This window comes from Spinacia oleracea, chromosome 4, assembly GCF_020520425.1.
Source record: "Spinacia oleracea cultivar Varoflay chromosome 4, BTI_SOV_V1, whole genome shotgun sequence".
NCBI classification, from domain to species: domain Eukaryota; kingdom Viridiplantae; phylum Streptophyta; class Magnoliopsida; order Caryophyllales; family Amaranthaceae; genus Spinacia; species Spinacia oleracea.
The window spans coordinates 93,541,133-93,569,012 of NC_079490.1; the positions used below are offsets into that span (position 1 = coordinate 93,541,133).

Sequence of the window (27,880 nt, forward strand, 5' to 3'; positions counted from 1 at the left end):
AAAAGGAGTTACGAAACCGTGACTAACTGGAACAACTGACCTGATAGGGGTATTATAAATGGAATAGTTTCGAAAGGAATCTGGGCGCAGCGGAGTGTGCGGGAAAGCCGCTTGTGGTGCTTGGCTGGCTAAGGGAACCACCATTATCTGAGGAGGTTCTCCTGGTGCCGAAGTGACTAGATTGACAACAGGCTGAACAACTTGCTGAGAGAAGAGTTGATCCCACGGCGCTTGGGTCGTTGGTGTTGTAGTCGGCCTCTGTGGTGGCGCCGAGACAGGGAATGGCATCGACACAGTTACGTTGGGGGAGGTAACGGACAAGACACCAAATTGGAGACGGGTGCCGACACATAGACGGGTACCGCCATCTGGGACATGCCGATTTAAGATGAGACGGCTTGGGCGGCCGTCGAGGCAGCGACGGTCGTCGATGCATCTGTAGAAATGCTTGAGTTGGAGGGGGAGGCAGCCAACCCAGATTTGGGCGGGGTGGGCTTGGTAGCGGCTCGAACTCATGGATCTGTTCGAGGACTGGGCCGTCGGGCTCGCCAAATGGTACATGGAGGGGATGGTCAGGAGCGACATCAAGATCTAGGCGGCGGCTTAGCCCAGAAGTATCTCGACGGTATTGGAACCTCGACCTGGTGGCGATGGAGGTGGAAGATCTGACTTGAGATTGCAAAGCTTCGTTCTCCCTTTGGAGGAGGCTGATGCGCTGCTCCATGGCCTCAACGCTGCGAGTGATATCGTTGGATGAACTAGCATTTCCGGAAATGATGCTTAGGTTGGGATTATCGAGCTGCTTTTGATTGTTAGCCCCACGGTGGGGGCCAAATTGTTTTCGACAAATTCTGCTTAGAGCCGAACTTGTCTTGACGATGGTGCTAACAATCGATTGAGCTAGATAATGCAACGTGACAAGAGTAATTCGTAAGAGCATAAGGGAGTATATTATTAGCAAGTAAAACTTATATGTACAAAATAGTCGTCTAAGCCATTTTATAGGATTTACACAAGGAATGTAACGTTTATAATTTAATACACATAATTAGGCTTAATGAAGGTAGTTAATGCTGCGCTCCACACTCAATCATGTAAATGTAACCACTGCCGTCTCACTCAACCGTTGGGATCAAGTTGTTCAACCTAATCGTTTGTACAAAAAGTGGGATAACAATCAAATATATGGATGTTGTACTGTATTCAGTTTTTGCATATATGCCATATAAAAGCGGTAAAACTTGAAAAATTAATGGATTTAGGTTCCAAAATTCACTGAAATTTACAAGTTTTTTGCTACTCGTGCCTTTATTCCCCATTGTTGTTTTCCCACTTGAGAGTTCAGAGTTGGGATTGATGTGAGCTGAGGTTGTGAGCGGCAACATGAAAATGTTACTGAGTAATAATCTGACACAAATGATTGTTTTTGTATTTAGTGCTGACAATATATATCTTAAGTATGACATATAAATATACTCCTGAAAATGGGAAGGATTCTTTAGATTTGTTTTACAATGAGTCAATGACTATAATGAAGTCTATCTGCATATTTCATTCCACAGCAAGAAACAAATATGTAATTGTCCGAACACAATTGTGACATTGTAATATAAACTGAGTGACGTGACAAGTAAATCAAGACATAGGTAGTAGTATTCGATAGACTAATTTAAACTGCAAAGGCCTGTTATACAAGTTGGTTGTCTGGTGTTTGAGTAAATTTCTTCCAGCTTTGATCCATCTCCATAGTCAGTTGTGTAGACAATTATGGCATCATTTGGGAATTGAAGATTTTCTTGTGTCCCACAGCTTGGCCACATAGAAGTGCATTGCTTGGAATTGGATATTCATCTCTCCAAGAATTAGCTGGTGAATATACCCGAAGATACAACTGCTGACCCAAATACTGGCGTGCCCAGTTTTCTGATCTTATATTCCACATTCCGACGTTGTCTAGTGGCATATAAACTGCAGTCCATGAATTCGGGTAAACCTGTTAACATGCACCAAGCCCATCAAATAACTAACATCAAACTTATACAATATAAGATGCCTAAAAATAGGATCATGTATTGGCTAAAACTAACCTGCACACTGCATCTTGAAATTGCATCTCTTAGATTGTAACTCGATCTGCTATCAGTCGACCATTGTCCTCCATCCATTCTTTTCAAATTCACATACAATAGAAATCAAACTCTATAGGTCCATATAGATTTCTACAAATAATGAAATGAAATTCAAGTAATATCAAGTTAGTACCCAACAACAAAGAAGACGTGGCCATCAATATGCCAAGACTGGACGGTGTCTTCAGAGTTCTCAAAGACAACTTCAACAAATGCTCTGAAATCAGCAGCCATGACACAAGTCTGCAGATAAGCACCATTAGAACTAGGACTGTCTGAGATGCTTCCAAGGCTGAAAACACCTGATATCTTCAAGTAGTCAGCAAGTTTCAATGGTGTATCTGCTGGGATGAAAGATACACCATTTACTGCGTATCTCTGTTTTCCGTTGATCATTGGAGCAGAATTTGCTAGCCTGATGGTACGCGTGGTATTGATCATCCCATAATGATAAGAACCTTGAGGGTTAGGCCTTGGACCACTGGCTGTCAAATTTTGCCTGACAGAAAACAACAACAAGAACAAAATACAAGTGTGAATTACATAAGAAAACATCACACCTTAAGTAATTGTCAGAAATAATTACCTGATGGATCTAGCCTGATTAAGAGACCAATCAATTTCAGTTGTGGGCCCACCAGGAGGAAGGCCGGTAACAGCAGCTCCTGAGTTTCTATAGTGGAGAGTGGAGGTGGTAGTATGTACTTGAGAGGTGAAACGGGTTGAGACAACGACATAGTAATCCTGTGGAGTTTGATCCATTGTAACAAGTAGTGAGTATGATTGTCCCAAATGAACATCAAGAGATGAATAGGTATTTTGAAGAGTATGATCTCCCTCTGTCTCCACTAGAATCAGTTGGTGTCCCTGGATTCTAAAATTTATTGATGTTGCTATCCCAACATTTGATATCCTGAATCTGTATGTTTTGCCTGTACCAAAAACAAATCACCTCACCAATTATAAGCTTAGAAATTCAACAAGACTAGTCTCCTTCCAAATTAATAAAATACCTTGATCAACAGTAAAAGTATTTCCATTTGATCCGCGGCCATTGATGACAAGTCCATCAGGGAAAGGCAAATCATGGCCATTGTCCAATATTGCTCTTAAATCCTGGACATTGGAACAAGTGGAGGATGATTAAGTAAATGAAAAATTCCAAGTAAATTCATGTTAAAGTATCCAACTTACTTACTGTGTGATTCATTTTATACCAGTCTCCAGCAAGAACAGTGAAGTCTCCAGCAGGAGGAGGGAAGGGGACAGGTATCAAGGGTCGGCTATCAATTCTGATGCCACCATAACCTCCAGCAGCTTTGTGGAATGCAAGAGATGGGAAATAGTAGTAACTACCAATTTGATCCTTAACTTGAAGTACATACGTAAAGTTCTGCCCAGGAGGAATGGGACAGTTGGTTCCATATACACCATCCTGCCATGAGTTTCTTCTCTGCTGTATGCCATTCCTACTCATCCAAAAAACAAAAATGCAATTGCCAAAAGTGTTAACCCACATAAAAGACACACATAATCTCCTACCAACAAAATAAGATAAGTGGTAAGAAGAAAACACAAACTTGTAAAAATCAACAAAACCTAAACTGTGTATAAATGAATACATAAAACCAAAATAACAGTGTACCAGGAAAGTAGGAATGGTTCATCTAAACTGTTGAAGACACTAATAATCAAATTGTCATTTGTGACTGCCTCTATTGGCGGTCCTGGAAATTGTCCATTTATTAAAATCCCCTGTTTCAACACATTTAAACAAACACATTTACAGATTATCCATAATATTACTAATAATAACATCATTACATGGATAATTTAAATCCTGTTTTTCCAAATACCTCAGAACTATATTAAGGATATTACATCAATTTACAATTTACAATTTACAATTTACAATTTACAAACACGGCGTTTATGCTAGTTGGATCAATCATCATTCATCTCTCTCCATTCAGTTAATACAAGTAATAATTTAAAATGCATTAAACTATTCATATGTTGAATCTCAATTCCAGACCAATACAGTACATGTATATAATTTCTAATTTTAATCTTGGAGAATATAAAAACCAAGTCTCAACTTTTAAGCATTCACAACCCCAATCCCCAAAACACCCTCATAATAATTTCCCAAAACACCACCTATGCACCTATCTACCACTAAAATACCAAAAACTCCCGGGGCCCGTGATGAACGTGAACATGAACATGAACATGAACACGAACCCATACACAAACAGAACACAGAGTTACTTGGTAATTAGGAAACAAGATATTTCTAGGTTAGGTAGCTAGCTAGCATTTAGACTAAATGAAAAAGAAGATAATAAAAAGTAGTCGATACCTGTTGCTTGACACCAAGAGGATAAATATCAGAATAAGTAACATTCCATGTCAAAAATCTGTACGGACTCTCTGCTACTACTTTCACACTGCTTCCTGTTATAATTGTCAACAACACAACCAAATATACCAACATATTCCTATGCTTTAGATCCCTCATTTTCACTCCCGTCGACTATGGCAATTCACAGAGAACGTGTAACTTAAGTTATAGTGTGGAAGTGGAAGTGGAAGTGGAAGTGTAGATCTAAAATTATATGTATAGGTCTTTCATGTGGAAAGAAGGGGGTGATTCTCACACTGGAATTTATGCTCTCTTTTTTCTTTTTCTTTTTCTTTTTTTTTTTTTAATTTTACCCGCAACTTTAAAGTTTAAAGCAACAGGCGCGGCTTTGGAAATTATCAAATTATTAAAACAGCATAATAATAATAAAAATAATAATGTCGGTGTGTTGAAAGAAAATGAAGTTATAATTAAAACAACAGAATTTATTAACTCAATAAATAGGATTAACTACTCTACTCAACTGTGGCCTGTGCCGCTGTGCGTAAGAAAAGAAAAGATTGGGGTTTCTGGGACAGAGAGGTCATCAAATCCATCACATGAGCTGTACTCGGTCTCATCCGATGGCTACTTTAATACTTCCGCGTTAAACAGTTACGTCAAATTCTCATGTAGGCTTTCCGGGAATATAAACACGAGGGAGGCTACATTGCTGGTAACCAGCGATGTAATTGCCCCATATCCACCAAAAAAAAAGTGAAAAGAAAATAAATTGCAATGATGGCCCACCCCTTAAATAAATGGTAAAAATGTTGCGAACTTGCTATATACTGTCAAAGGTTGGATAAATACTGTCATTATTGTGTATATACTGTCATTGTTGTATTAAAATTTGTCATAATCATCCAAAAAGAAGAAAACGAAATGAAACAAAAATAGTAAAGGGACCACTTAAATGACTAGATAAACGTGTTACATATACTCTCTGTCATAATCATCCAAAAAGAAGAAAACGAAATGAAACAAAAATAGTAAAGAGACCACTTAAATGACTAGATAAACGTGTTACATATACTCTCTGTCATAATCATCCAAAAAGAAGAAAACGAAATGAAACAAAAATAGTAAAGAGACCACTTAAATGACTGGATAAACGTGTTACATATACTATGTCATTGTTTGTATAAATATTGTAATTGTTGTATTGAATACTGTCATTGTTATATTGAATATTGTCATTTATTTCCGATAATTAGTACTTTGTTTGACTTTTCAACTAATTAAGTGAAAAGACGATTTTGCCCCTGGGTATGGGCAAAAAAGCCGCTGGTAACCAGCGATGTAGCCTCCCTCATATAAACACTACTCGGTATTATAAATCTGGTTCACGCTTGACAACGGAATAATTTGGCTGGACAACATGTGTAACTGTCACGTGATAGTCATTTCGCGATTTTAAAAATTAATAATTTGTGGATTACAATAACTATGTGATGTTAAAAGTGAATAGGTGATTTATAGAGTTTATATGCGATTTGTGTCTTTCCCACTCTTTATTTTCATATCTACATTCTCTTCATTTCCTTCTCTTTATTTTCTCTTTATGCTTTTCATATTTTTACTCAACTATCTAGGGTTTATTCTTATTTTCTTTGTAATTATCTTATAGTTCTCATAATTGGATATACTAGAGGAGGAAAGATGGATGAAGTAGTACATCAAGAAGGAGGTTCGCCATTACCGAAACCGAATTGATGAATTTGCGGTCGTCTACAAATCATCGCAAGAATTTTGAGAAATCACAGCTCGGTTTGTTGTTTTTAAAGTATTTAAAGTCGATTTTTATTTAAAATTGAAAATGGTTGTTGTTTTGGAGAAATGAACGTTTCTGTTTTGCCGAAATATCGTTTTCAATTCGCGAATTTGATCAGTGACTTCGCGATTTTAAATAGTAACTATATGATTTCTAAAGTAACTTTATGATTTAAAGAGGTACTATGTAATTTTTAGTGTTTCTATGTAATTTTAACTATAACTATATGATATATACTAACTATTACTATAACGTTTGCTTATTGAATTGTATGTTAATTATAATGATTTATCTACTATATTGGACTAAAAATTTCATGATTATGTGACTATAAATCAAAAAGGTTTGCGCTCTACTACAAATCGACGCAAGAATTTGGAAAAATTATGTCTCAGATCGTTATTTTTAAAGTATTTTAAGTTTACTTTTATTTGAAGAGTTACTACGTGTATTATTATGTTCTTTATATGTTCTTTTTTTTACTCTATATTACTAGTAATAAGAGTTACTATATTATGATGACAATAACTATATGACTATAAAAATAACTATGTCTGCCACTCTACAACTGTATGACCATCATTAATAGTGTTGTGGGAACTTTGTTGGTGCTGACGTGTCACCCTTTCTTCGGAGGTATCAAATATGCGCTGGCACGATTTCCTGCAACCTGCAAAACAAGAATATTCCCGTAGGAATATTCCCTCCGATGCCTAAGTAAGTATAGGCTAGAGAGAGAAGTAATTGGTAGAGAGAAGGCAGAGCTGAATAGTTTAAGGTAGGTGGGAATGAATTGAATTCCCCTTTACCTTGGGATCTGAACTATTTATAGGCCTACGGTTTTTGGGAATTGGTCACAAACCCTAGCTGTATGATTGGCTGACCTCAGAGATAAGGACACGTGTCCTTATCTGGTATGCTTTTGGGATAAAGGGCTTAGTGTGCCTTTGCTTTGTGGGCCTGCCATCAATAGTCTTAAGGCCCTCATTGCTACTTTTAAGGAAAGGTTTATTTCGTGAGTATGGTCTTGCCTTTAGCGTGTAAAGGCCATGTGTCGTTCCTTGGTAGGTTCAGGGTGGAATTTCCCAATTAGGCCACATCATTTGCCCCTCAAGGAGGGTGCTCTATATTTTTAGGGCATTCTTCTTGGTGTCGTTGTGCGCCACGTGTCGTCATCTTCAGAGCTCCAGACTTCCTTTAAAACGAGATAGATATTTGCAAAGTTCGAGCGCCTGAAAGAAGTAGCGCTCAATTTGTAAGCGCGGGAAATTTCCAGTGCTCAAAACTGTAGCGCTAGAATAATATAGAGCTTCATATGATAGGATTTGAGTTTGAGTTTTTGTCAGGATCAATTTACAGCGCTGGAAAAAAGCAGCGCTTGAATTGTGAGCGCTGGAATTTTCCAGCGCACGAAATGCCAGCGCTAGAAAATTTCAGCGCAGGCAGATATGCGGATTTGCAGAAAACTCAATTTTTAACAACTCATAACTTCTTCATACAAACTCGGATTCTTGCAAAACATATCTTGTTGGAAAGCTACCGAATCCTTCTTTCCAATGCCGCTAGTATGGCATCAATGGGCTTCGTAAATCTGAAGTTATGGCCCAAAGAGTGGAGGTCGGTCCGTTTCAGCAAAACCCGAGTAAAAGCCTTATAACTTATTCGTTTTAAATCGGATTTGAGCTTATGATAAGTCTGTGGAAAGCTTATTCCAAGGAATATACAATAATGTGGTGTGCATCATTGAAATCATTTTATAAGACATACTTTAACTTCGTAAGGACGTATCATTTGCTAAACGGGCTAACGAGCGTATTCTAGGCACTCATGAGCATTTTAAGTAACTTGGGTTAACATTTACATGTATTGTGCCCAATAAGTATGAGTGTGAGAAGCGTTATTGTTCGAGATATGTTATTCTAGAGCCTGAAGGCAAGCACTAGAACATTGTGGCACGTACGGGTGCGCTGTAACGCGGACAATCATATTCTATCTTTCTATCGATGCAACCACATATTAAGCCGTATCAGAATGCGAATGCGACTAAACATGTGTCCAGTCTATTTCAGGAAGCTTTCTATTTATGAAAGTTTACTATATTTAACAGGTTCTGCTCTAGGTGGTTTCTTCAGTCAGTCGAGGGTTGTTCTTTAGCTAATCAGAGTGCATTGTTGGCGAGCGGGTTATAGTTTCATCATCAAACACACCGTGTCGGGCCTAGGGACAAATGTAGGCGTCTACATCCACTTGTATGAATTATCCTTTATTTCTATATAGCAAGACTTGTGGTAATCCATTTGTATCACATAAACACATTATATTCCAAAAATACTTAAATGCTTCATTATATAATAAATACTCGATCACAAATCACAAATGTGGTAGTTTTTTTACAAGTTCATACAGACATTTAAGTTATGCATAGGAAAATGTACAAATTACTATCTAGGTCTGTAGCGACTTTGCAAATTACTACATACCTTGTTAAAAGTTGTCAATTACTACTTATGTGTTTAGTTATTGTTGTTAATTACTATCTTAGCTCATATTTCGGCTAAATAGTCACTAATCATATTCATAATTAAGCATTAATGATACTTTAATTATTTTAACTAACTAATAAAAAGAATTTGAAAAAAAACATTACTTATAACTTTCATTAAGTAATTTTTTTCATAATCAACCGTTAATCATAATATAAATTTTAAAATTAATAATTAATCGTTAATCATAATATAAATTTTAAAATTAATAAATGAAATTTACAAGATTTATTTAAAATTTGTTAGTTAATTAATATAATTAAAGTTAACAATTATTTATGATATATAGGATTAGTGACTAACTGAACGAAATATGAGCAAAGGTAGTAATTGACAACAATAACTAAACATCTAGGTAGTAATTGACAACTTTTAATAAGGTAGGTAGTAATTTGCAAAGTCACTAAACACCTAGGTAATAATTTGCAAACACTACAAGAAATTGAATCATTAACGACGGGAAATCCCGTCGCAGAAGGCCAATAATCGTTGATTAACGACGGGGCTTCCTGTCGCGAACCCGTCATAAAAGGGGGTCGTTGTTAATCCGTCATAAAAGACATTTGCGACGGTTGTTCCCGTCTTTGATTGGTTGTTAGACCCGTCGCAAAAGACTTTTACGACGGGATTTTTGACCCGTCGTAATTAGATTGTCGTTAAAGATACAAATTCTTGTAGTGAAATTTTCCTTATACATAAGTACATAACTTTAACTATAACTACATTAAAATCATTGAAAATGATTTGTTTCCATATCATTCATCCTCCACGTCTTTTGGAAGAGTTTTATTCGGATAACCTTCATAAAACATTTGTAAATGATAATATGTTATGGTGAGAAATGTTAAAAAAATAAACTCAATATTTGCATAAAAAGGGATGCGTATCACACATAGTATAGTAGCAAAGGCTTTTTGAAAATTCAATACAAAGACGAAGGGGAAGCACTTAATTTTCCCACACCGATCATTCCCTTAAAAAGATACAGAGTACTTGATTGACCACAACCCTCTTACACAACTTCACTTATTATTAAACACATATACTTCGTATACAATATATCCAGAATCATGAAAGTGGAAAATATTTCATACCATATATGTAGCTACCTTCCTCACAAAATCAATCACATATTCAAACCAAAGGATACTTATTTACTATATATAAGCTACCAAAATCATTCTTCGATGAGCTTTTTCCCACGAGTTAGTTTGTTCAAAGTAGTATATTAAGGTTTCATATACAAAAAATTCCAAGCTCTCAAAACTGCCTTTTTTCATCCGTCGTGTTAATGTAGACATTATACTTAATCTGGTTAGTTAACAAATTGAAACATGGTATGGCATTGCTTCGCATCTTAATTATAAAAGGTTAATATAGACGACCAAGTCTTTGATTACTAAATGGAGTACTAATTAGTCTTTAAATATCATCATTTGATGTAACTATATAAGGGGATCGAGTTTTTTGTATGTCAAATATCAAACTAGCTTCTTAATAGAACATTACAGAGTTTGGCTTACAGACTCACATCTAAAGAGAATAACCACAATCAAGCTCCATCTCCTTCAGTCTCTTATTCGTCTCATCATGCTCCTAAAACACACACCACCATGTACCATATATTTTAATCGAACTCCATGGTTCAAATCAAATTCAATAACCAAACAAAATTATTTCAGAGATTAATTTGGGGAATAAAAAAACTCTATTAGGAGGTACTATGATAAGTAACTTCTAGGTACTCTGTAGACAGGATTATATTTTTTATGGGGTTCTCAGTTAATTTGTTACATCAATTCAGGTTAAACACGAAGAAGAAAAATTAATGAAAATCTTACAAGCAGAGCATCATAATCACTAGACTGCATCAAAACAAAAAACTAATAACAATTGTTCCGAGTATGGAACTGGGGGAGCCCTGCCTGGTGATATTGCCCTGTTAGACAGAACGAACGTAAGCTAACCTCGGGGGTTTAACCGAGGAAACCCCCTCCGATGCCTAAGTCAGCAAATGAGATAATGCTCTAGAGAGATAAAGTAGAGAGAGTTAAGAATTGTACTTATATTGAACGTGTCCGCAAATGAATGGGGACGGCAGTATTTATAGGCGTACTATTCAGTACTTTGGCCTATTCAGATGTTGCCGCGTGTACGCTAGTGATGTACTTGTTGTTTGTCCTTTTGCTTAACGATGTATCTATGTTGTCGTCTAGCAGGTCGTTTCCCCGCAGACCTGAGGGTCTGCGCGGTTATTGAGGACTTGTGGTACTTTCAATAGGTACTTCCTGCGGTTGATTTGCTTGATCTGTCTTATCAGATGTCCGATGGTCTGCTGTGACATGGATGACCTGCTAGGTTACTTCTACTCCGTACAACTAGTCCCCAAGAGTAGGGCTGACTACTTGGAGTTAGACCTGCTCTTTCTGTGTTTCTTGGCTGCATCCTGTACAACTAGTCCCCAAGAGTAGGGCTGACTACTTGGAGTTAGACCTGCTCTTTCTGGTCATAACCTGCGCGATTGGATGTATGTTTTTTTTTTTTTTTTAAATCGTCGTGGTTTTACTGTAGTTAGCATTTGAAAGGAAAATAAACCGTCACGGTTTATTGCGCCCCACGTGTCCTTCATCCAGGTAGGTGACTCGAAGGGTCTTCCAATCTTGGCCGTTTGCTTCTTCTTTTAAATACGGGTTTCAGTCACTTTCTTCTTCTCTCTCCTCTTTCTTACCTTCTTCATTTTCTTACTCTCCTCTAACTCCACTTCGCTTCGAACTCAATTTCACCATTTTCCGAGCGCTCTAACTCCAAGTTCTTTGCTTTCTTGTGTTTTCGTGTTGTTCCGGCGATTGCGCATTCGTTGGTGGTGGCGTTTTCTTCTGAAATTGTCGACGTTTTTTGGGTTCGCGTTTTTCTTCGAGGGTTTCTAGTCCGCCATTGTTGAACTTCTCTCTTCGCCCTTCTCTTTTCCAGGTAATTCTTTTGCTTTTTCCTTGTTGTTTTCTTTGGTTTTGCATGTACATTCAACTGTTTTTAGTAGTTTCTGCGATTTTTTTGTGGTATGTGTTCTTTGAGTGAGATGTGGGAGTGTTTGTGTTTTTGGCTTCGCCATTTCTGCGCTTTTCGGAGCTTTTCTCCTTCTTCTTCCTTCTCTCTCTTTTTTTTTTATTTTAAAATTCTTATATTACCTGTATATTTTTGTGTCGTTTTGCTCTTTTTTCTCTGTCGTTTTGTATTCTATAACGCTTTTGTCTTGACTTTTCTCCTTCTACCCTTTGTTTATTCTTCTTTCTTTCTTCTTTTTTCTTTCAGTCAACATGTCTGATACCTCTGATAGTGCCAATACTAGTAGCCCTGGGTATATGAGTGATTCCTCCGAGCCATACTCTCCTTCTTCCCCTTCCTCTGTCTCTTTACCCACTGATGAAGAGGCTAGGACAATAGCAGAGAATAGGACTAAGTCTATGCATGATGTCATTTCTCGTTCTGAGCCTGCGGTGATATCTATCTCCAGTGGTTCTTCCTCTGGGGGTGGGTCCCCCGTTGTTGGCAGGGCTACGCCTGTTGTGTCAGGGCCTACTCCTGCCTTTCGTCAGCGTCTTAGAGAACTGCGCCATGAGCATTTGGCCAGTGCGGTTCGATTGAACCCTCCCCCTAATGCCCCTATTGGGCTAGACATCCAACCCCTGGCAGAAGTAGCTTGGTTGGACAGTTTTGATCAACTAGACGAGCCTTTTACTGGGAGTATTGATGGGTCGTTGCATGTTTACCGCAGACGTTCTTCGATGGCAACTGGTTCCGGCAGTGCTTCTGGTGACGCAGAGCGTTATGTAGAAAATCCCATCCTCGAGGAGGTGGAGAATCTGCGTCCCTTTCCTCTGTATGTTGAGGAGGATGTGCCCGTTGGTCCGACCGATGAGTATCTGAGCCCTGAGGTTTCTTTTGGCCCTTTAAACGCTGCGCCAGATACGGACTGGCTTAAGGCAGCTCGCCAGCATGACTATCCCGGCGTTGGAAGGGAGCTTTATGCCTTTCCTCCTGGGTATGAGTTGGTCGTTCCCGCAGACGATGCTCGTATTACTGCTCCTCCTCCTGGTCATATTGGGCTGTACTCATACCATTTGGATTTTGGTCTGCGCTTTCCCCTTGATCCAACCTTAACCAAGTTTCTTAAGGCATTCAACGTCTGCTTGGTGCAGCTGCATCCTTTCGCTGTGAGGACTCTAATTTGCTACCTCTGGGTGGTGCGCTTCAAGGGTTTTCCCGAGACCCTTTCTTTGTGTAAACGGCTGCATTGTGTTCGAAGCAGCGATAACAAGGAGGGAAGCATTGGTTGGTTTACCACCTACACTGCTCGGGGCAAAATGACCTGCTTGGGCAATCCCACTGGGCAGAGGGATTGGAAGGGTCGATTCTTCTGGCTTCGAGTTCCCGCTGACTTTCCTCTGCCTCGCACCTTTGTCTCTCCAAATGGCAAGATGGAGGGTGTGGAGGTTCTGGTTGGTCATAACTTGGAGGACGCTGCTTATGAGTGGTTTGACTCAGTAATTAAGCGCGACGCGAACGGGAAGGACATCGGCCGCGCCCCCAAGAACTGGCTGCCTCAGTCGATGTATATTCTGCGGAATGATGTTCTTTCCGCTATGCACTTGTGCAACACTCATCCTCACGGTACATTTTTCTTTCCTTTTTGCTCTTTTTTGTTTTGTACTTAGCTTTTTTTTTTAAGTTTTTTTTTTTAGTAACGTTTTCTTGTGTTTCTTTGTCCTGCTAGGTCGCCAACACCTTGATATGAGCTCCCTGGGTTTAACTGCTGATGGAACCCCCCAGACTAACACTACTACAAAAATGTTCAAAGAGACCTCTAACAACAGACCCTTTAGATTAATAACGGATCTCTTTACTTTAAAAGACCTCGTATTGTAGATAGCAGGTCTCTTTTATTCACCTAGGCCCACTTCCTAGACAACAAAAAGAAAAAAAAGACCCATCAGCATAGATAAGAGGTCTCTTAAGTGTCCGGGGTCCACTAAGTGAGAATGAAGAGAGCTGTTAACTCTCATAACGGGTCTGTTTCCTAATTAATCAATTAATACGGAATACTCGTTTTTGTACAACGCGAAATCAAAACCCAATATTCTTCCCCCCTTTCTTCTACCAGCCCAAAACAACCCCTATTCAGTGTTCACCATTTTGGATCTAATCGAATTCGCAGAGAATTCAGTCATCCCAAACATCAATTCTTTCTCCTTAATTTGTTCTCAATCAAAACCCCCAATTTATCTTCCTCGATCATTCCCCAATGTCACCAAATCCCGCAGCTTACCGGAATCTAATAAGAAACCCTAATTTTCGAAATCTGAATTTCATTTTGGAGCTTCAATTGATTCGATATATAATGCAACTTTCGTTATTAAAATCCAAATCATCCGCGGAGGATTTTGCATGGACAATCCAGTAGCAGAGCTCAAACATCAGATCTAGTAGACAAAGGATGAATCGAAGCTAAAGTGAAGTTGAAGAAATTATCGGTAACGAATCTGTAAAGCTCGTTTTCTCTCTCCATTTTCAGGTTTTATTTTTTGATTTGGTGTTCTACTTTTAATTGAATGTTTGAGCATCTCAAAGTTTTTGTTCTGTGAAAAACGACGCTGCCAAGCTTTTTCCTTTGGACAGATTCCTTTAACAGTTTTATGTTTTGCTCCATCTTTTTAGTGCTTTAAAAAAGATTGAATGTTGGATAATTCTTTTAATTGAAAATTTTCGACTAATTTGTGCATTCAATCTTTTAGTTTTCATTTTCTCTCTGTAGGAATAGTCTTGTTTTTGCTGCCAATATATTCTGATTTTAATTGTTTTGAGCAATGTCATTTTCTTAGTTGTTTATGGTGATATCGTATATCGGGTTGATTAGTTTATTCAGTTGTTTGGGATAATTAGTTATACTTGTGAATGTTTCTTTGGAGATTGATTTGTATGTTTATGAAACAAGGAACTACTATGTTTATTGTGTCGAGTGGGAAAATTTCTTGATTACATTTGAATGAGATAAAATGTGACATTTTCCCTCCAGGATAATGTAGAAGAATTTTGTTTCACATGGAAATTTGAAGTTTTCTCATTTCTTGTTGTACGCACTAGAGCTAATACTTTATTCACTCCTGGGTGAAACTTGTCTATTTTAGTTCTTTTAGAATATAATGAAATCTTAGCTCTTTTTATGTTCAAAAGGTTTGAGTGTAACTGCTTTCATGTGAAGGAGATGATACACTGTATATTACCAAATAAGTACAAGTAATTTCCAAATTATGTGATATCTTTGATTCAGGATCGAAATTGTTTCTCATAAATACACAAGAAATATGTTCATCCCTAGAAATGGGATGCTTGTAGAATTTGATGGAAGCACTGTCAACATTAACATATGGAGCATTTTGATAACTGATTTACATTGTTTTCTGAACTAACAACAACGTATGTAGATTTGAAAGTTTATGTACTTGTAATGGCATAAAACTTGGTCAAGTAACATATGAAGCAATTTTGATGGCTTTGAAACCACCAGAGTCATTTCGTCGTTGTTGTTGAACACTAGGTGTGGTTCGATTTTATATTTTTCATATCCTGGTACATAGTCCTTCAAAAATCGTCAAGTAGGAGGGGGTTCAAGGTTTATCATGATTCTCGAAAAATAAATCTTACCCTTGATTTATTTCGTGAAATGATATTGTAGATGTTATGTAGAAGGTGATTTGATTATCTGAATTGGTATTTTTGTGTTTCACTGTTTGTAGACTCTTGACGTATCAAGTTTCCAAGAAGCGTAGCGAGACTGGTTGTCTGCAAAAATTAACTCCTAGCTTATGGTTCTCCTGCAAGATATTTTTACTCTTTGTTTCAAGAAATATTTATGTCATTTTCCCTGTTCCTTTTTTTGTCTTATATTTTCAGGTCATTCCGGCACCTCTCTCACTTCTCTCTGGATGGAAGTCTCGTACTTGTACAGGTTTGTGGATTAATGTTTTCATTTCGCCGTTAAGTTTAGGTGACTAGCTAGTTTAGGTGTTTGTACATTTTTAAGGCCTAAAAGCGGCTATGTATTACAATGTTCTATGAGTAAGGCAAATGCTTAGTTCAATCTTGCACTCTACATACAGTTTCGAAATTGTTGGGTTAATTTGTAAACCGATGATTCTTGTAAAGTAGGAATACTAAGATGTTTGTTAACTTCCTTAGTCTATTAGGTATGTTTAAGCATTAGAGATGAGCATATCTTGTGTTTTGTTTTTCTTTAATTTACTAATTCCCTTGCTTTTGTCTAACTTACAGTTACAGATTCATGCGCAATGGTTGTTGACATGGTTATCAGTCTTGGAATCAAAGAGATGAAGATGCAAGGTTTTAATGAGGCTATATTGAGTTAGATATTTCTTGTACTTGTACAGTTTTCAGGATATATATGTAAAATTTTGGATTTATTTTCATGATTGATCAAGAACGACATTGCTGAAGGTTTTGGAAGAATATTAATCCATATTAATGGTTGCTTTATTTGTTGGTTCATTATTTAAGTTTAATCAATAATTGTGGTGCTTACCGAATAAATTTAATTTTTTATAAGAAAATATGGAAAAGAGACCTAAATTTAACGTGCTAATATTTTTTTTATTTTATTTTTTATATAAAAACGTGACAAAGAGACCCCATATCTAAATTGAGAGGTCTTTTGTATTACATGTATAAAAATATTTAAAAACTCAAAGAGACCCCATATCTTCAATAAGGGGGTCTGAATTTAGTTAACAAAAGACCCCATATCTTCAATAAGGGGTCTCTTCCCCTTCTAAATAATATTTTGTACAGATTATGTAAGAGACCCTGTTTTTACATAAAGGGTCTCTTGTTTTTAGCAAACAGACCCTCTCTAAATGAGGGGGTCTCTTTATCAAAGAGACCTTCGAGATAGAGACCCCCTCTAAGAGGGTCTCTCAGGCCATTTTGGATGGGTCTCTTTGCCTATTTTTGTAGTAGTGTAATGAGCCAGCTGAAGATCCCGCCAATGCTTATCGTACTATAGCTGATGTTGTTGGCGGACGCAGAGCAAGCTCTCGACGGACTGTTCGAGGGGGAGTTCTGCTGCTAGCCGTACTGCTAGAGGTGGGGGTTCTGTGGCTAACCGCACTAGCAGAGGGGGAGGCTCTGCAGAATAATTGCTGGGGCGAGCACCTCGACGCCGCGCTCTGCCCTGTTTCTCGGGCTACGCCTTCTATATCTGCCTCTGCTCGGCGTGGTCAGACCACTCGTGGAGGGGGTAATATTGCGGGCCAACGTCGGCCTCGCCCTGAGACAGAAAGCGTTTCTGTTGACGCTACGCGAACTGCCGCAGATCAATTGCGGTCTGCTCAACCTGACCAAGTCGTGAATTCCTCTATCTCCGAGCAGGTGGAGACCGTGACCGAAGAGCGGGACGTCCCTTTTGTGCAGCGCCCAGGTAAGCGTATTTGCACTGGGGAGGGTTCTCGCTCGCAGGAGCAGGCCCAAGCTTCTGCCCCTGCTAATCAAAGCACCGCTTCTCTCCCTACTTCATCTGCTGCTCTTGCTGCTTACTTGGAGGAGCAGCTGAGGTTGCCTGAGTCTTCTGTTCCTTCTTTTGTGAACATTAGGAACAGAGAATTTCTGGAGAAGGAGACCATTGATGTTCGCCCTGCGGTGAACCCTGAGTTGGCTGCCTGCTTCTCCCCTGCGCCGATTAGCGATGACATCTTTGTTCCTCACTGGGATGTTAGAGCTAACGAGTCTTTGTATGCCAGCTTCCCAGAGAAAGGCGGAACGTTGGCATACCGGATGTTGAAGGGATTAACACTGCCAGCTGACCGCCCTCTTGAGCGTGTTTATACCCCTGGGGCTAACGCCTGCCAGAAGGTGCTAGAGGTAAGAAGCTTATGAATCTATGCTGTTTTTATACTTAGCCATTTTTTGTGTGTTTTTATTATAACGTATCCTTATTTTTTGCGTTGCTTTCCATTTGCAGGCTGGGGTTGCTGTGAAGGAGCTCTGCGACTTCTTTTTCTTCTATCAGAGGAAGCATGATGAACATCTTGCTCTTCTTGAAGAAAGGGACAGGCAGATCCGAGACCTGACCCTGGAAAACGAAAGAGCATCTTCTTCCCTTACTATTGCCAATGACAATGTTCAAGCGATATCTGTCGAGAGAGACAACTTGGCTAGTGAGGTTATAGCTTTGCGCCTGGCTGGGGAGAATTTAGCTAAGGCTCAGGCGGAGGTAGAGGCGGAGAGGAAGCGTACTGAGGATTTGGCGGAGCAGCTAAGCTTTGTTGAGCAGAGGCATGCTGATGAGCTGGCAGACCTTCGCCTTTCTGTGCAGAAGGAGGTGGCTGCTGCTGTGCGGGAATTTTGTCGCTCTGACGCTCAATCCCTTTTGACGCAGAGGTATGATGGTGGGTGGAAAGCGGCCTCTCTTATAATCAAGCGCAAATATCCGCAGTTCGATTGGAGCTTGATCGAAGAGGATTGGCTCGCTGGCCTGCACCTTACCATTCTTAAGGAACTGCGAGAGGCTGAAGCCGCTGAGGGTCATGCCACAGAGCCTAGTGATGTGCCCGACTTTTGCGTCGAGAACATTCACCCAGGAGATTTGCCTTTCTCAGATGAAGATGATGTTGCAGGCAATGACGAATAATGGGTGTGGCGGCTATCCCCCTGTTCTTCTTGTGTGACTGGGCCTGTTATGTAATAGTTTAGTTTTTGAACAATATTATTTAGAGTTTACCCTGTTGGGTGGTGGCGTTTGTGCCACTCTGTTTTTGGAACAATTTACAGTTAGTTTATTTTTGCTTTTCTTCTTAGATATTTTCGAGTTGGGCTTGTGTGTTTACTGCCCAGAGCCATTTTGTAGGGCTGTGCTTTTATCTCCTCTTTTTTCTTGGTTTTAATGAAGGTATAGCCGCCGGCATTGATATGCATATTTTGTTAAGTACTTAGCCAGTTTCTGATATTTTGTTTGCCTTTTGGAAAGTTCTGGTTTCGATCAGAGCCAAGCTTTATAGCATGTCTTATGACTGCCTCCCCTTTTGGACTGTCTTGGCTTCTGCCAAGGCAAAACTCAGGGACCCCTCTGTGGTGTTCTGGCTAGCCTTCTGAGCTGCCTCCAACTTTGGATTGTTTTGGCTTTGGCCAAGGCAAAACTCGGAAATTGCTCCGCGATATTCTAGCTGACCTTTTGGGCTGCTTTCAATTTTGAACTGTTTTGGCTTTGGCCAAGGCAAAACTCGAAAATTACTCTGCGATATTTTAGCTAACCTTTTGGGCTGCTTTCAATTTTGAATTGCCTTGGCTTTGGCCAAGGCAAAACTCGAAAATTACTCTGCGATATTCTAGCTTAGAAATTCATGATGGCACTGTTCTCCAGTTAACTTGAGTGATCAAGTCAAGTTACCTGTTAAATGTGTGTATCATGGTGTATTTCTAAGTTACACTGTCTTTTGCTTATCATCATATCTTATTCTGGAACCGCCAAGCTCATTTCATTATATGCATTCTGTAAAAAGGAGTACAAAAGGGGATAATTTTAGCTTATCTTGCCTTATCATTGTATAGATCACTTATACTAAACATAGTATTTTTTGAGCATGTTGGCGTTCCAGCTGTTCTTTAACTCTTTTCCATCCATTGTCATGAGATGATATGAGCCAGGGGCTATTTTCCTTATGATCTGGTATGGCCCTTCCCAATTTGCAGTGAATTTCCCTTCTGCCTTGCCCTTTCCTGTGGCCGCTGTTCGTCGGAGCACCAGGTCTCCCACATGCATAGGTCTGTGTTTGACTCTTTTATTGTAAGCTCTGCTCATTCTCTCTTTGTTTGCTGTGAGTCTCAGCTCTGCTAGCAACCTTACCTCTGGCAGAAGGTCTAATGATTCCCTCATGAGTTGTTCATTGGTGCTTTCATCATAATACTGCACTCTGAAACTGGGCAGGCCAACCTCTACCGGTAATACCGCTTCTGCTCCAAAGGCTAACTTGTAGGGACTTTCCCCTGTCGCCTCTTTCTCAGTTGTTCTATTGGACCACAAAATTTCTGGTATGAGGTCAGCCCATGCACCCTTAAAATCCTCGATTTTCTTTCGCAGAGCTCCAAGGATCTGTTTGTTCGCTGCCTCGGCCTGTCCATTGCTCTGCGGGTGGCATACTGATGCGTAGGCAAACTTGATTCTTAGCTCTGCGCAATAGTCCTTTACCGGTGTGCAATCGAATTGTGTCCCGTGATCAAAGACCAAACTTTCTGGGATGCCAAATCTTGTGATGATGTTTCTCCAGATGAAGTCTTTCATTCGTTTTGCTGTTATGCTCTTTGTGGGCTATGCTTCTATCCACTTGGTGAAATAATCCACTGCCACGATCAAGTATCTTCTTCCTCCACTCGCGGCTGTAAACGGACCCAGGATGTCCATTCCCCACTGAGCGAATGGTATGGGATTGATGATTGGTTGCAGATCATTTGAGGGCTGATTGATTACTGGAGCGAACTTTTGGCATTTGTCGCATTTCTTCACGTATGACTGCGAGTCACTCACCATGGTTGGCCAATAGTACCCTGCTCTGAGAGCTTTTAAGGCTAGTGTTCTACCCCCAATATGATTACCACATATTCCCTCATGAATTTCTTCAATGATTCTCTGTGATTCCTCTGTTGAGACGCATCTCAGCAGGGGTAGGGAGAAGGATTTTTTGTACAATCTGCCCTGGTAGATCACAAACCAGTGTTCGTTTCGCTTTATCTTCTTCTGTTCTGGCTCTGCTGTAGGGAGACCCCTACCAAGCTTGTATGATACTATACTGTCGTACCACTGAGGCTCTGTGTTGATGGCATTTACCATAGGTCTTTTATCGATACTCTTTTCTTCCTGTACTTCCACCATCACTGTTCTTTCAAGGTCTTGCAGCGAAGAGATTGCTAATTTTGAGAGAGCATCTGCTTGGCTATTCTCTGCTCTGGGGATCAACTGAATCTCGAAGCTTTCCAACTGGGCTACGGCTTCTTTCATCAGTGCCAGATACCTCTGCATGGACGGTTCTCGAGTTTCATACTCGCCTCTATACTGACTGGCCACTAACTGGGAATCTGTTTTCAACACGATTTTTTTGGCATCCGCTGCCTTGCACATTTGAATGCCTGCGATCGCTGCTTCATACTCTGCTTCATTATTTGAGGCTTTGAACTTGAACTTTATGGCATATTCAAAGACATTACCTTCTGGTGAAGTCATTATAATGCCTGCTCCTGACCCTGTAACTGCGGCTGAGCCATCTACATATATCTGCCAGGTCCCCAGAGGCTCCTCTTCCTCCTCGTAAGATGCCTCAGCTATGAAGTCTGCTAATGCCTGTGCCTTTATGGCCGTTCTTGGCCTGTATTCAATATCGTACTCAGAGAGTTCTACCGCCCATTTCAGCAGTCTGCCTGAGGTATCCAGCCTTCGCAATGATTTCTCTAAAGGCTGATTTGTTAATACTTGTACCTTGTGAGCGTCGAAGTATGGTTTCAGCTTCCTGGCAGCTATCATAATTGCGAAGGCCATTTTTTCGATCAGGGGGTACCTTTGCTCTGCGGGGTTGAGAATGTGACTGACGAAATATACTGGTTGTTGGGCCTTGTCCTTTTCCACTATTAAGGCTGCTGCTACAGTTTTTTTGGAGGCAGAGATGTACAACTGCAAAACATCTCCTACTTCTGGTCTGGCTATTGTTGGGAGGCTCTTCAGATGATTCTTTACCTCTGCGAATGCCTTTTCTTGCTCTGCTTCCCACTTGAATGTTTTGTTGCCTTTCAGTACCTGGAAAAATGGGAGGGATCTATCTGCAGATTTACTGATAAAACGAGTGAGTGCTGCCATCTTTCCAGTTAATCTCTGTATATCTCGTATGTTTTTTGGCTCTGGCAAGTTGAGAATGGCCTCCACTTTTTCTGGGTTGGCATCTATTCCCCTTTCACTGACCAGAAACCCCAAGAATTTTCCTGACTTAACACCGAACATGCATTTCTTTGGGTTTAGTTTCATACCGTACTGTCTCAACGTAGCAAATGTTTCTCGCAAGTCTGCGATGTGATCAACCTCTTTTTTGCTCTTGACTATGGAATCATCCACATATACTTCCACATTCCGGCCCTTTTGCTGTGCGAATATCTTATCTACAAGCTTCTGGTAAGTTGCACCCGCATTTTTTAGGCCGAATGGCATAGCTTTGTAGTTATAAACTCCAGCGTCTGTGATGAAAGCAGCTTTCTTACGATCTGATTCGAGTAAACTGATCTGATGGTAGCCGGAAAATGCATCCATGAAACTCAAGAGAGCGTGTCCACTGGTGGAATCAACCAGCTGATCTATTCTGGGCAATGGGTAACAATCCTTCGGACAGGCCTTGTTTAGGTCTGTGAAGTCTACACACATCCTACATTGACCATTTGCTTTCTTTACCATCACAACATTAGCCAGCCATTCTGGGTAATCGCACTCTTCTATGAACTTGGCTGCTAGCAATTTGTTGATTTCTTCTTGGATGGCTACATTCTTCTCTGCCGAGAAATTTCTCTTCTTCTGTTTCACTGGCCTGACTTCTCTGCTGACATTCAGTCTATGGACCATAACACTGGGGTCAATCCCTGGCCTTTCGTCCGCTGAGAAAGCAAATATGTCTGCGTGCTCTCTCAACAGACCAATGAGGTTCACTCTGAGGGATAGATCTACGTCTGTGCCAATTCGAACCGTCCTGTCTGTCAACCCTTCCTCTAATTCTATCTCCTCAGTTTCGTCAGTTGACGTGGGTTCCAACAGACCTTCCTCCCGATGCTCGAAGTTTTCCATGCTTAGCAACTTGTCTTTTTTGCGCTCTGCTCTCTTTCTTTTTCGAGATTGGGGAAGTTCTTCTTTTGCCAGTGGTGGGGGTCTGGGTGGTTGTTTTAGCGCTGTGTGGTAGCACTTCTTAGCCTGCTCCTGACTGCCTTTGACCTTGGTTGAGCGGCCATCATTTGTCGTATACATCATGGTGAGGTGATAAGTGGAGACTACAGCCCCTGCGTCATGAATGAATGGTCTGCCAAGAATGACGTTGTAGGCTGCGGGGACTTTCACAATCATGAAGTCTACCATGATGTCCTTGATATCCTTCCCTTGGCCAATCTGCACTGGCAAACTGACTATCCCTTCTGGTATCACTGTGGCTCCTGTGAATCCGATTACTGGGTAATTGACTGGCTTTACGTATTTCTCATCAATTTGCAACTCTTGGAAAGCAGGCCAGAACAAGATGTTTGCAGAGTTACCTCCGTCTATCAGAATACGGTGGATTTTCCTGTTTGCTACGTTCAGGGCTAGTACCATATGGTCGTCATGGGGGTATATTATGCCTTTACAGTCCTCCTCTGTGAAAGTGCACTGCGGGATTTTTGGAGGGGCAGGCCACCTGCCAGAATTATGGTAATTAACCTGGTGTTTGAATTCGCTCACACTGGCCTTGGCCCCGCTAACAGTGGTTCCTGCGTAAACTGGCGCTCCTGTTATGACCAAAATGTCGCCCATTCTCTTTTGGTCTGCTGGATAGCTTTGCTTGGGTTCCACCTTCTTATTGTCGGACCTATTATCATTATCTCTGTTCTCGTAGGTCCTGCTATACGAGCTTTTTCCTTTGAATTGAGTCAAGTATCCCCTCCGGATCAGATCTTCGATATTGTCCTTCAAATGAGTGCATTCTTCTGTGAGGTGGCCATGATCTCTGTGAAAGTCACAGTACTTTTTTGGGTCCTGTACTTGTTGTACATTTTGGGAGGTCTCTGCCACTTCTCGTCTTCTTTGCTGATGGCAAAAATTTGAGTTCTGGATGCCACTAAGGGGGTATATTCATTGAACTTCCTCCTTTTTTCAGTTTTGAATTCATTACCTCTGCCTCTGCCTGGTCCCTGCCAGTCTCTTCTGGGCTGTGGGTTTTCTCTTCTGTCTGGGTATTCTTTTTTGTATGGCTCTTTCTTGCTCTGACTACCGTAATTGTTCTCGTTTGCCACATATCGACGTGAGGTTGCTCTGCCAATTTCTTCACTCTTTATAAATTCATTTGCCTTTCCTAGTACCTCTGCCAGGGTTGTGAATGATTTTCTGCCCAGATAACTCTTGAACTCTCCATCCCGCAGACCAGTCATCATGGCCAGGACTGCTACCTCTTGCTGCAACTTGGGTATATTCGACGCCTCCATATTGAATCTGGATATGTATTCCCTCAGAGATTCCTGAGGCCCTTGGATGACTGACATCAGCTCCCCTGTCATCCTTTCTCTGGCAATGTTTGCCACGTATTGGGTGCGAAACAAGATAGCTAGCTGCCGAAAAGAGGTTATGGTGCCTTTGGGTATTTTACCAAACCAGCTCTGTGCCATCCCCTCTAGAGTGGAAGGAAAGACCTTACACCACATAGAGTCTGTGTTGGTATATAGCATCATGTGTCCCCCAAAGGCAGAGAGGTGATTCGTTGGGTCTGTCTTTCCGGAGTATTTGCAGGTGGGCATTTTTATCTTTTCCATTCTTTCAGAGAGTATTTCATCGCAGAAGGGAGAGTTATCAGGCTTAACTACTGCTCGGATGGGATTGGGCGTACCTGACACGGAGTGGTGTCTATGACTGGGTGCTTGTTCAGTCCTTGCTCGGGGTTGAGCTCTGCTCGGTGTGATACTCTCTGCTTCATACTCTTGATTGTCAACCCCTTCCATGTCTTGCTGCAGGTTCCTCCTCCAAACATTCGGACTATGTTGGGGTCTGGGACGTTTTCTCCTCTGCTCAACCTCAACCTCTGGGGCTGTTCTCACGACCTGGGCTTGTGGGGTTGTTTGAGTAAGGAATGTCAGGACTTCTATTGCTGTGCGCATCTGGTCAGGTGAGAACTGTGCCCCCAGCCGCGCTAGCGAGGCACTGGTCGGAATTGGGATACCTTGGGCCTGGCTGGGGGTTGTCATAGCTCTGGGTTGTGGTGTTTCTCTTGGCGGACCAAGACTTTGAGGCATGCCAAACAAGAGTATGTTTGTGGTTTTCTGGTTGTTTTTTGAGGTGGGTGGTTCTATCTGTTGGATTACCAGTTCGTTTGACTCGGTCATTATGTGGGAGGGTAGGTTTTTAAAGAGCGAGGTTTGGGAGGTCCCCCTCCTTCTAGCGCCACTTGTTCCGAGTATGGAACTGGGGGAGCCCTGCCTGGTGATATTGCCCTGTTAGACAGAACGAACGTAAGCTAACCTCGGGGGTTTAACCGAGGAAACCCCCTCCGATGCCTAAGTCAGCAAATGAGATAATGCTCTAGAGAGAGAAAGTAGAGAGAGTTAAGAATTGTACTTATATTGAACGTGTCCGCAAATGAATGGGGACGGCAGTATTTATAGGCGTACTATTCAGTACTTTGGCCTATTCAGATGTTGCCGCGTGTACGCTAGTGATGTACTTGTTGTTTGTCCTTTTGCTTAACGATGTATCTATGTTGTCGTCTAGCAGGTCGTTTCCCCGCAGACCTGAGGGTCTGCGCGGTTATTGAGGACTTGTGGTACTTTCAATAGGTACTTCCTGCGGTTGATTTGCTTGATCTGTCTTATCAGATGTCCGATGGTCTGCTGTGACATGGATGACCTACTAGGTTACTTCTACTCCGTACAACAGTTAAGAGAATATTTTATAAAATTAGAAAACTAAAACAAATTTTTTTTTATTAAAATTGCAAGAATTAAAACAACTTACCCATTTGTCCAATAAACTAGAGTAAGAAAAGTCCACTGTTTGTTGTTCATCTTTCTATCACCTATGGGTAAGAGATGGTATTAATAATAACACAAGCTATTTAGGCGCAGACAAAGTGAAAAGTGATTTGGGAAGAAGAAAAAATTTCAATGATTTAATTTTCATTACTTCGTATAAAGTTGTCAATTGCAATTGAATTTATAAAAATAAACATTAAATCAAACAAGTTATACAAAACAAAAAAAAGAAAATTGGAGGAACAATACTTATATCAGGGAAATACAATTCCCAACCAATAGATGAACAAAGAGAAATATAAGAGAAATAACAGGAGGCGGTGGTACCGGAGTTAGGTTTTGGATCCCTTCCTACTCATGGAATGTAGATTTGCAATGGTGCGTATGGAGGCAGTGGCGTATTTGTACTTCGTCGGTGATAAAGCTCTAGAAAAGAGAAGATTGGGTAGCGGTAACACATAAGTTGTTCTTCTTCTTGCTACTTCTGTTGCTAAAGATGCGTTGGAATTGAGTTATCTTAGTGGTTTGTGAAAATCGGTTGAGGAGATCGATAATTACTACAAAAGGGGATGAAGAACTAGAGTTGGAGATGAAGGAAGAGAGAGAAAGAAAGTTAAAGCGGTGAACTTCTTTGGGGGAAATTATAAAGTATCCGCATTTTTTTATACTTGGTAAATACATCCGGAGGGAAATTCCCACCTAAACTATCATTTGTAAAAGTGCGAAAATTTAGCTTATATACTCCTTACTAGAACTCTCTTCGTTCTATAGTGATGTTTTAATAATATTCTTCATCCATTCCTTAAATATCGCACCATGGTTGACTTTACACTTTTCAACACACACTTTGACTCTTAATATCTCTAATTATTTTTAAGTAAAAATTATAAATGTTGATATTTAGATAATATATGTCATTACGAATCTACAATATCCCATATGACTAAAAAGGTTATTGGGTATGGATCACAAAAGATGACCAAAAGTCTAGTGTGAAGAGTATAAAAAACAAGATAGTATGATATTTATGTAACGGATGAAGTATTTTATTATAAGAGATGGAAAGACGGGTAATATTAAATGGGTAATTATGTAATTAGTCATGTGAGTCGTTGGTGTTTAAACTTATTAAAACGACTGATCTAATAGATAATAACAATTTGAATGGTCGATTAATCTGTGTTATTTTGTTTGAACTAAATTGATTTTATATTATAAAAAAACATCTAAATTGATTTCATTCACTCACTATCCATTGAACTTGAGTTATTGTATTAACTTTTTGGATCTATCACTTATAGAGTTGTAAGAATTAGTTTTATTAGTCATTTTCTTTTAGACTATAGCTAGTATAGGACTATGTTTTCCTCGACTTATTTAGACAATATAAGTTCACTGAACTTCAGATAAGATCGATAAGTTCAGAAATTTCTTTCAGACGTTTTCACACACATATAAGTGTAGGAGCCTAAGTCTATGAGGAATTAAACATATAAATCATAAAGTTATTACATATTACAGTTATAAGTTTATCAATAAATGCATTATTCTCTTTCATTATTAATAGACTTATCTTTATCGCTTATGTAACTATATAATAATAAAATTACGTGCTATAAACTTTTTTTTTTGACGGGGACGTGTTATAAACATATACGTGTTATATTCGTGTATTCTTTACTAATCTGACTGATGTCCATTATCCAAAATAAGTAATACGACTAAGTTAGTTATCTCTCTTATCGGTTAATTGATCAAGTCATAGATATTACCGTAAAATTTTGATAATGCACGACATGTAAAATATAAGGCTCAAGAAGGAGTTGATAACTTTCTGTCTTTTCAAACCCTCTAGGCAACAAAGCCGTGAATAGGGATGTCAATGGGGCGGGGCGGATGCGGATGTATGTCCCTCCATCCCCATCCCCACCTAAAATTTTCATCCCCATCCCCGCCCCATCACCCATGGCGGGTACAAAATTCATCCCCCTCCCCGCCCCAACGGGTATAAACTAAAATCCATCCCCGCCCCACCACCCAACTGGGTATCCATCCCCGTCTTATCCCCGCCCCATACCCACGACAATATCCGCCTAATTTTTCTTATTAAGCAAACATTTTCCATATGTACGAAGTAATGAAAGTTAACTTTAGAAAAAAAAACCTTACGACTAAAGTGACACATATAATCGAAAAAATACCCGTCATAACAAAAAAAATCTAAACAAAAAACTTA

At 40.0% G+C, this 27,880-nt stretch overlaps 2 protein-coding genes across 6 annotated transcripts; both read right to left on the reverse strand.

Annotated features, from left to right (window-relative positions):
• Positions 1-1,523: 1,523 nt before the first annotated feature.
• On the reverse strand, positions 1,524-5,441 carry LOC110775965 (L-ascorbate oxidase homolog). Of its 2 annotated transcripts, XM_021980554.2 has the most exons (8): positions 4,492-5,436; positions 3,775-3,884; positions 3,328-3,598; positions 3,143-3,245; positions 2,716-3,061; positions 2,263-2,628; positions 2,088-2,166; positions 1,524-1,993 (listed from the first exon to the last, which is right to left on the reverse strand). In XM_021980554.2, exons 1-8 carry the CDS (start codon positions 4,648-4,650, stop codon positions 1,766-1,768), a joined length of 1,662 nt encoding a protein of 553 aa, XP_021836246.1. In that variant the 5' UTR covers positions 4,651-5,436; the 3' UTR covers positions 1,524-1,765. The 2 variants fall into 2 exon arrangements, with proteins under 2 accessions (XP_021836246.1, XP_056699495.1); XM_056843517.1 differs by lacking the exon at positions 3,775-3,884 and having other exon boundaries at positions 4,492-5,441.
• Positions 5,442-10,265: 4,824 nt separating this feature from the next.
• LOC110775962 (uncharacterized) lies at positions 10,266-26,360 on the reverse strand. 4 transcript variants are annotated; one of them, XR_008932767.1, is made up of 4 exons: positions 25,972-26,357; positions 25,628-25,688; positions 24,507-25,503; positions 10,266-10,446 (listed from the first exon to the last, which is right to left on the reverse strand). XR_008932767.1 is itself a non-coding variant. In XM_056843516.1 (3 exons), the coding sequence occupies exon 3, from the start codon at positions 23,438-23,440 to the stop codon at positions 20,222-20,224; it is 3,219 nt and encodes a 1,072-aa protein (XP_056699494.1). In that variant the 5' UTR covers positions 23,441-25,500; positions 25,628-25,688; positions 25,972-26,360. The 4 variants fall into 4 exon arrangements, 2 of the variants coding, with proteins under 2 accessions (XP_056699494.1, XP_056699493.1); XR_008932766.1 differs by lacking the exon at positions 24,507-25,503 and having other exon boundaries at positions 25,972-26,350; XM_056843516.1 differs by lacking the exon at positions 10,266-10,446 and having other exon boundaries at positions 20,222-25,500; positions 25,972-26,360.
• Between the last annotated feature and the right edge of the window lie 1,520 nt (positions 26,361-27,880).

Coding starts and splice junctions, on each gene's coding strand:
- LOC110775965 (XM_021980554.2), bottom strand. CDS start 4,650: ATGAGGGATCTAAAGCATAGGAATATGTTGGTATATTTGGTTGTGTTG. Junction 3,599..3,774: donor GAACCATTCCTACTTTCCTG/GTACACTGTTAT, acceptor TTGGATGAGTAG/GAATGGCATACAGCAGAGAA. Junction 2,629..2,715: donor AATCAGGCTAGATCCATCAG/GTAATTATTTCT, acceptor GTTTTCTGTCAG/GCAAAATTTGACAGCCAGTG.
- LOC110775962 (XM_056843516.1), bottom strand. CDS start 23,440: ATGGGCGACATTTTGGTCATAACAGGAGCGCCAGTTTACGCAGGAACC.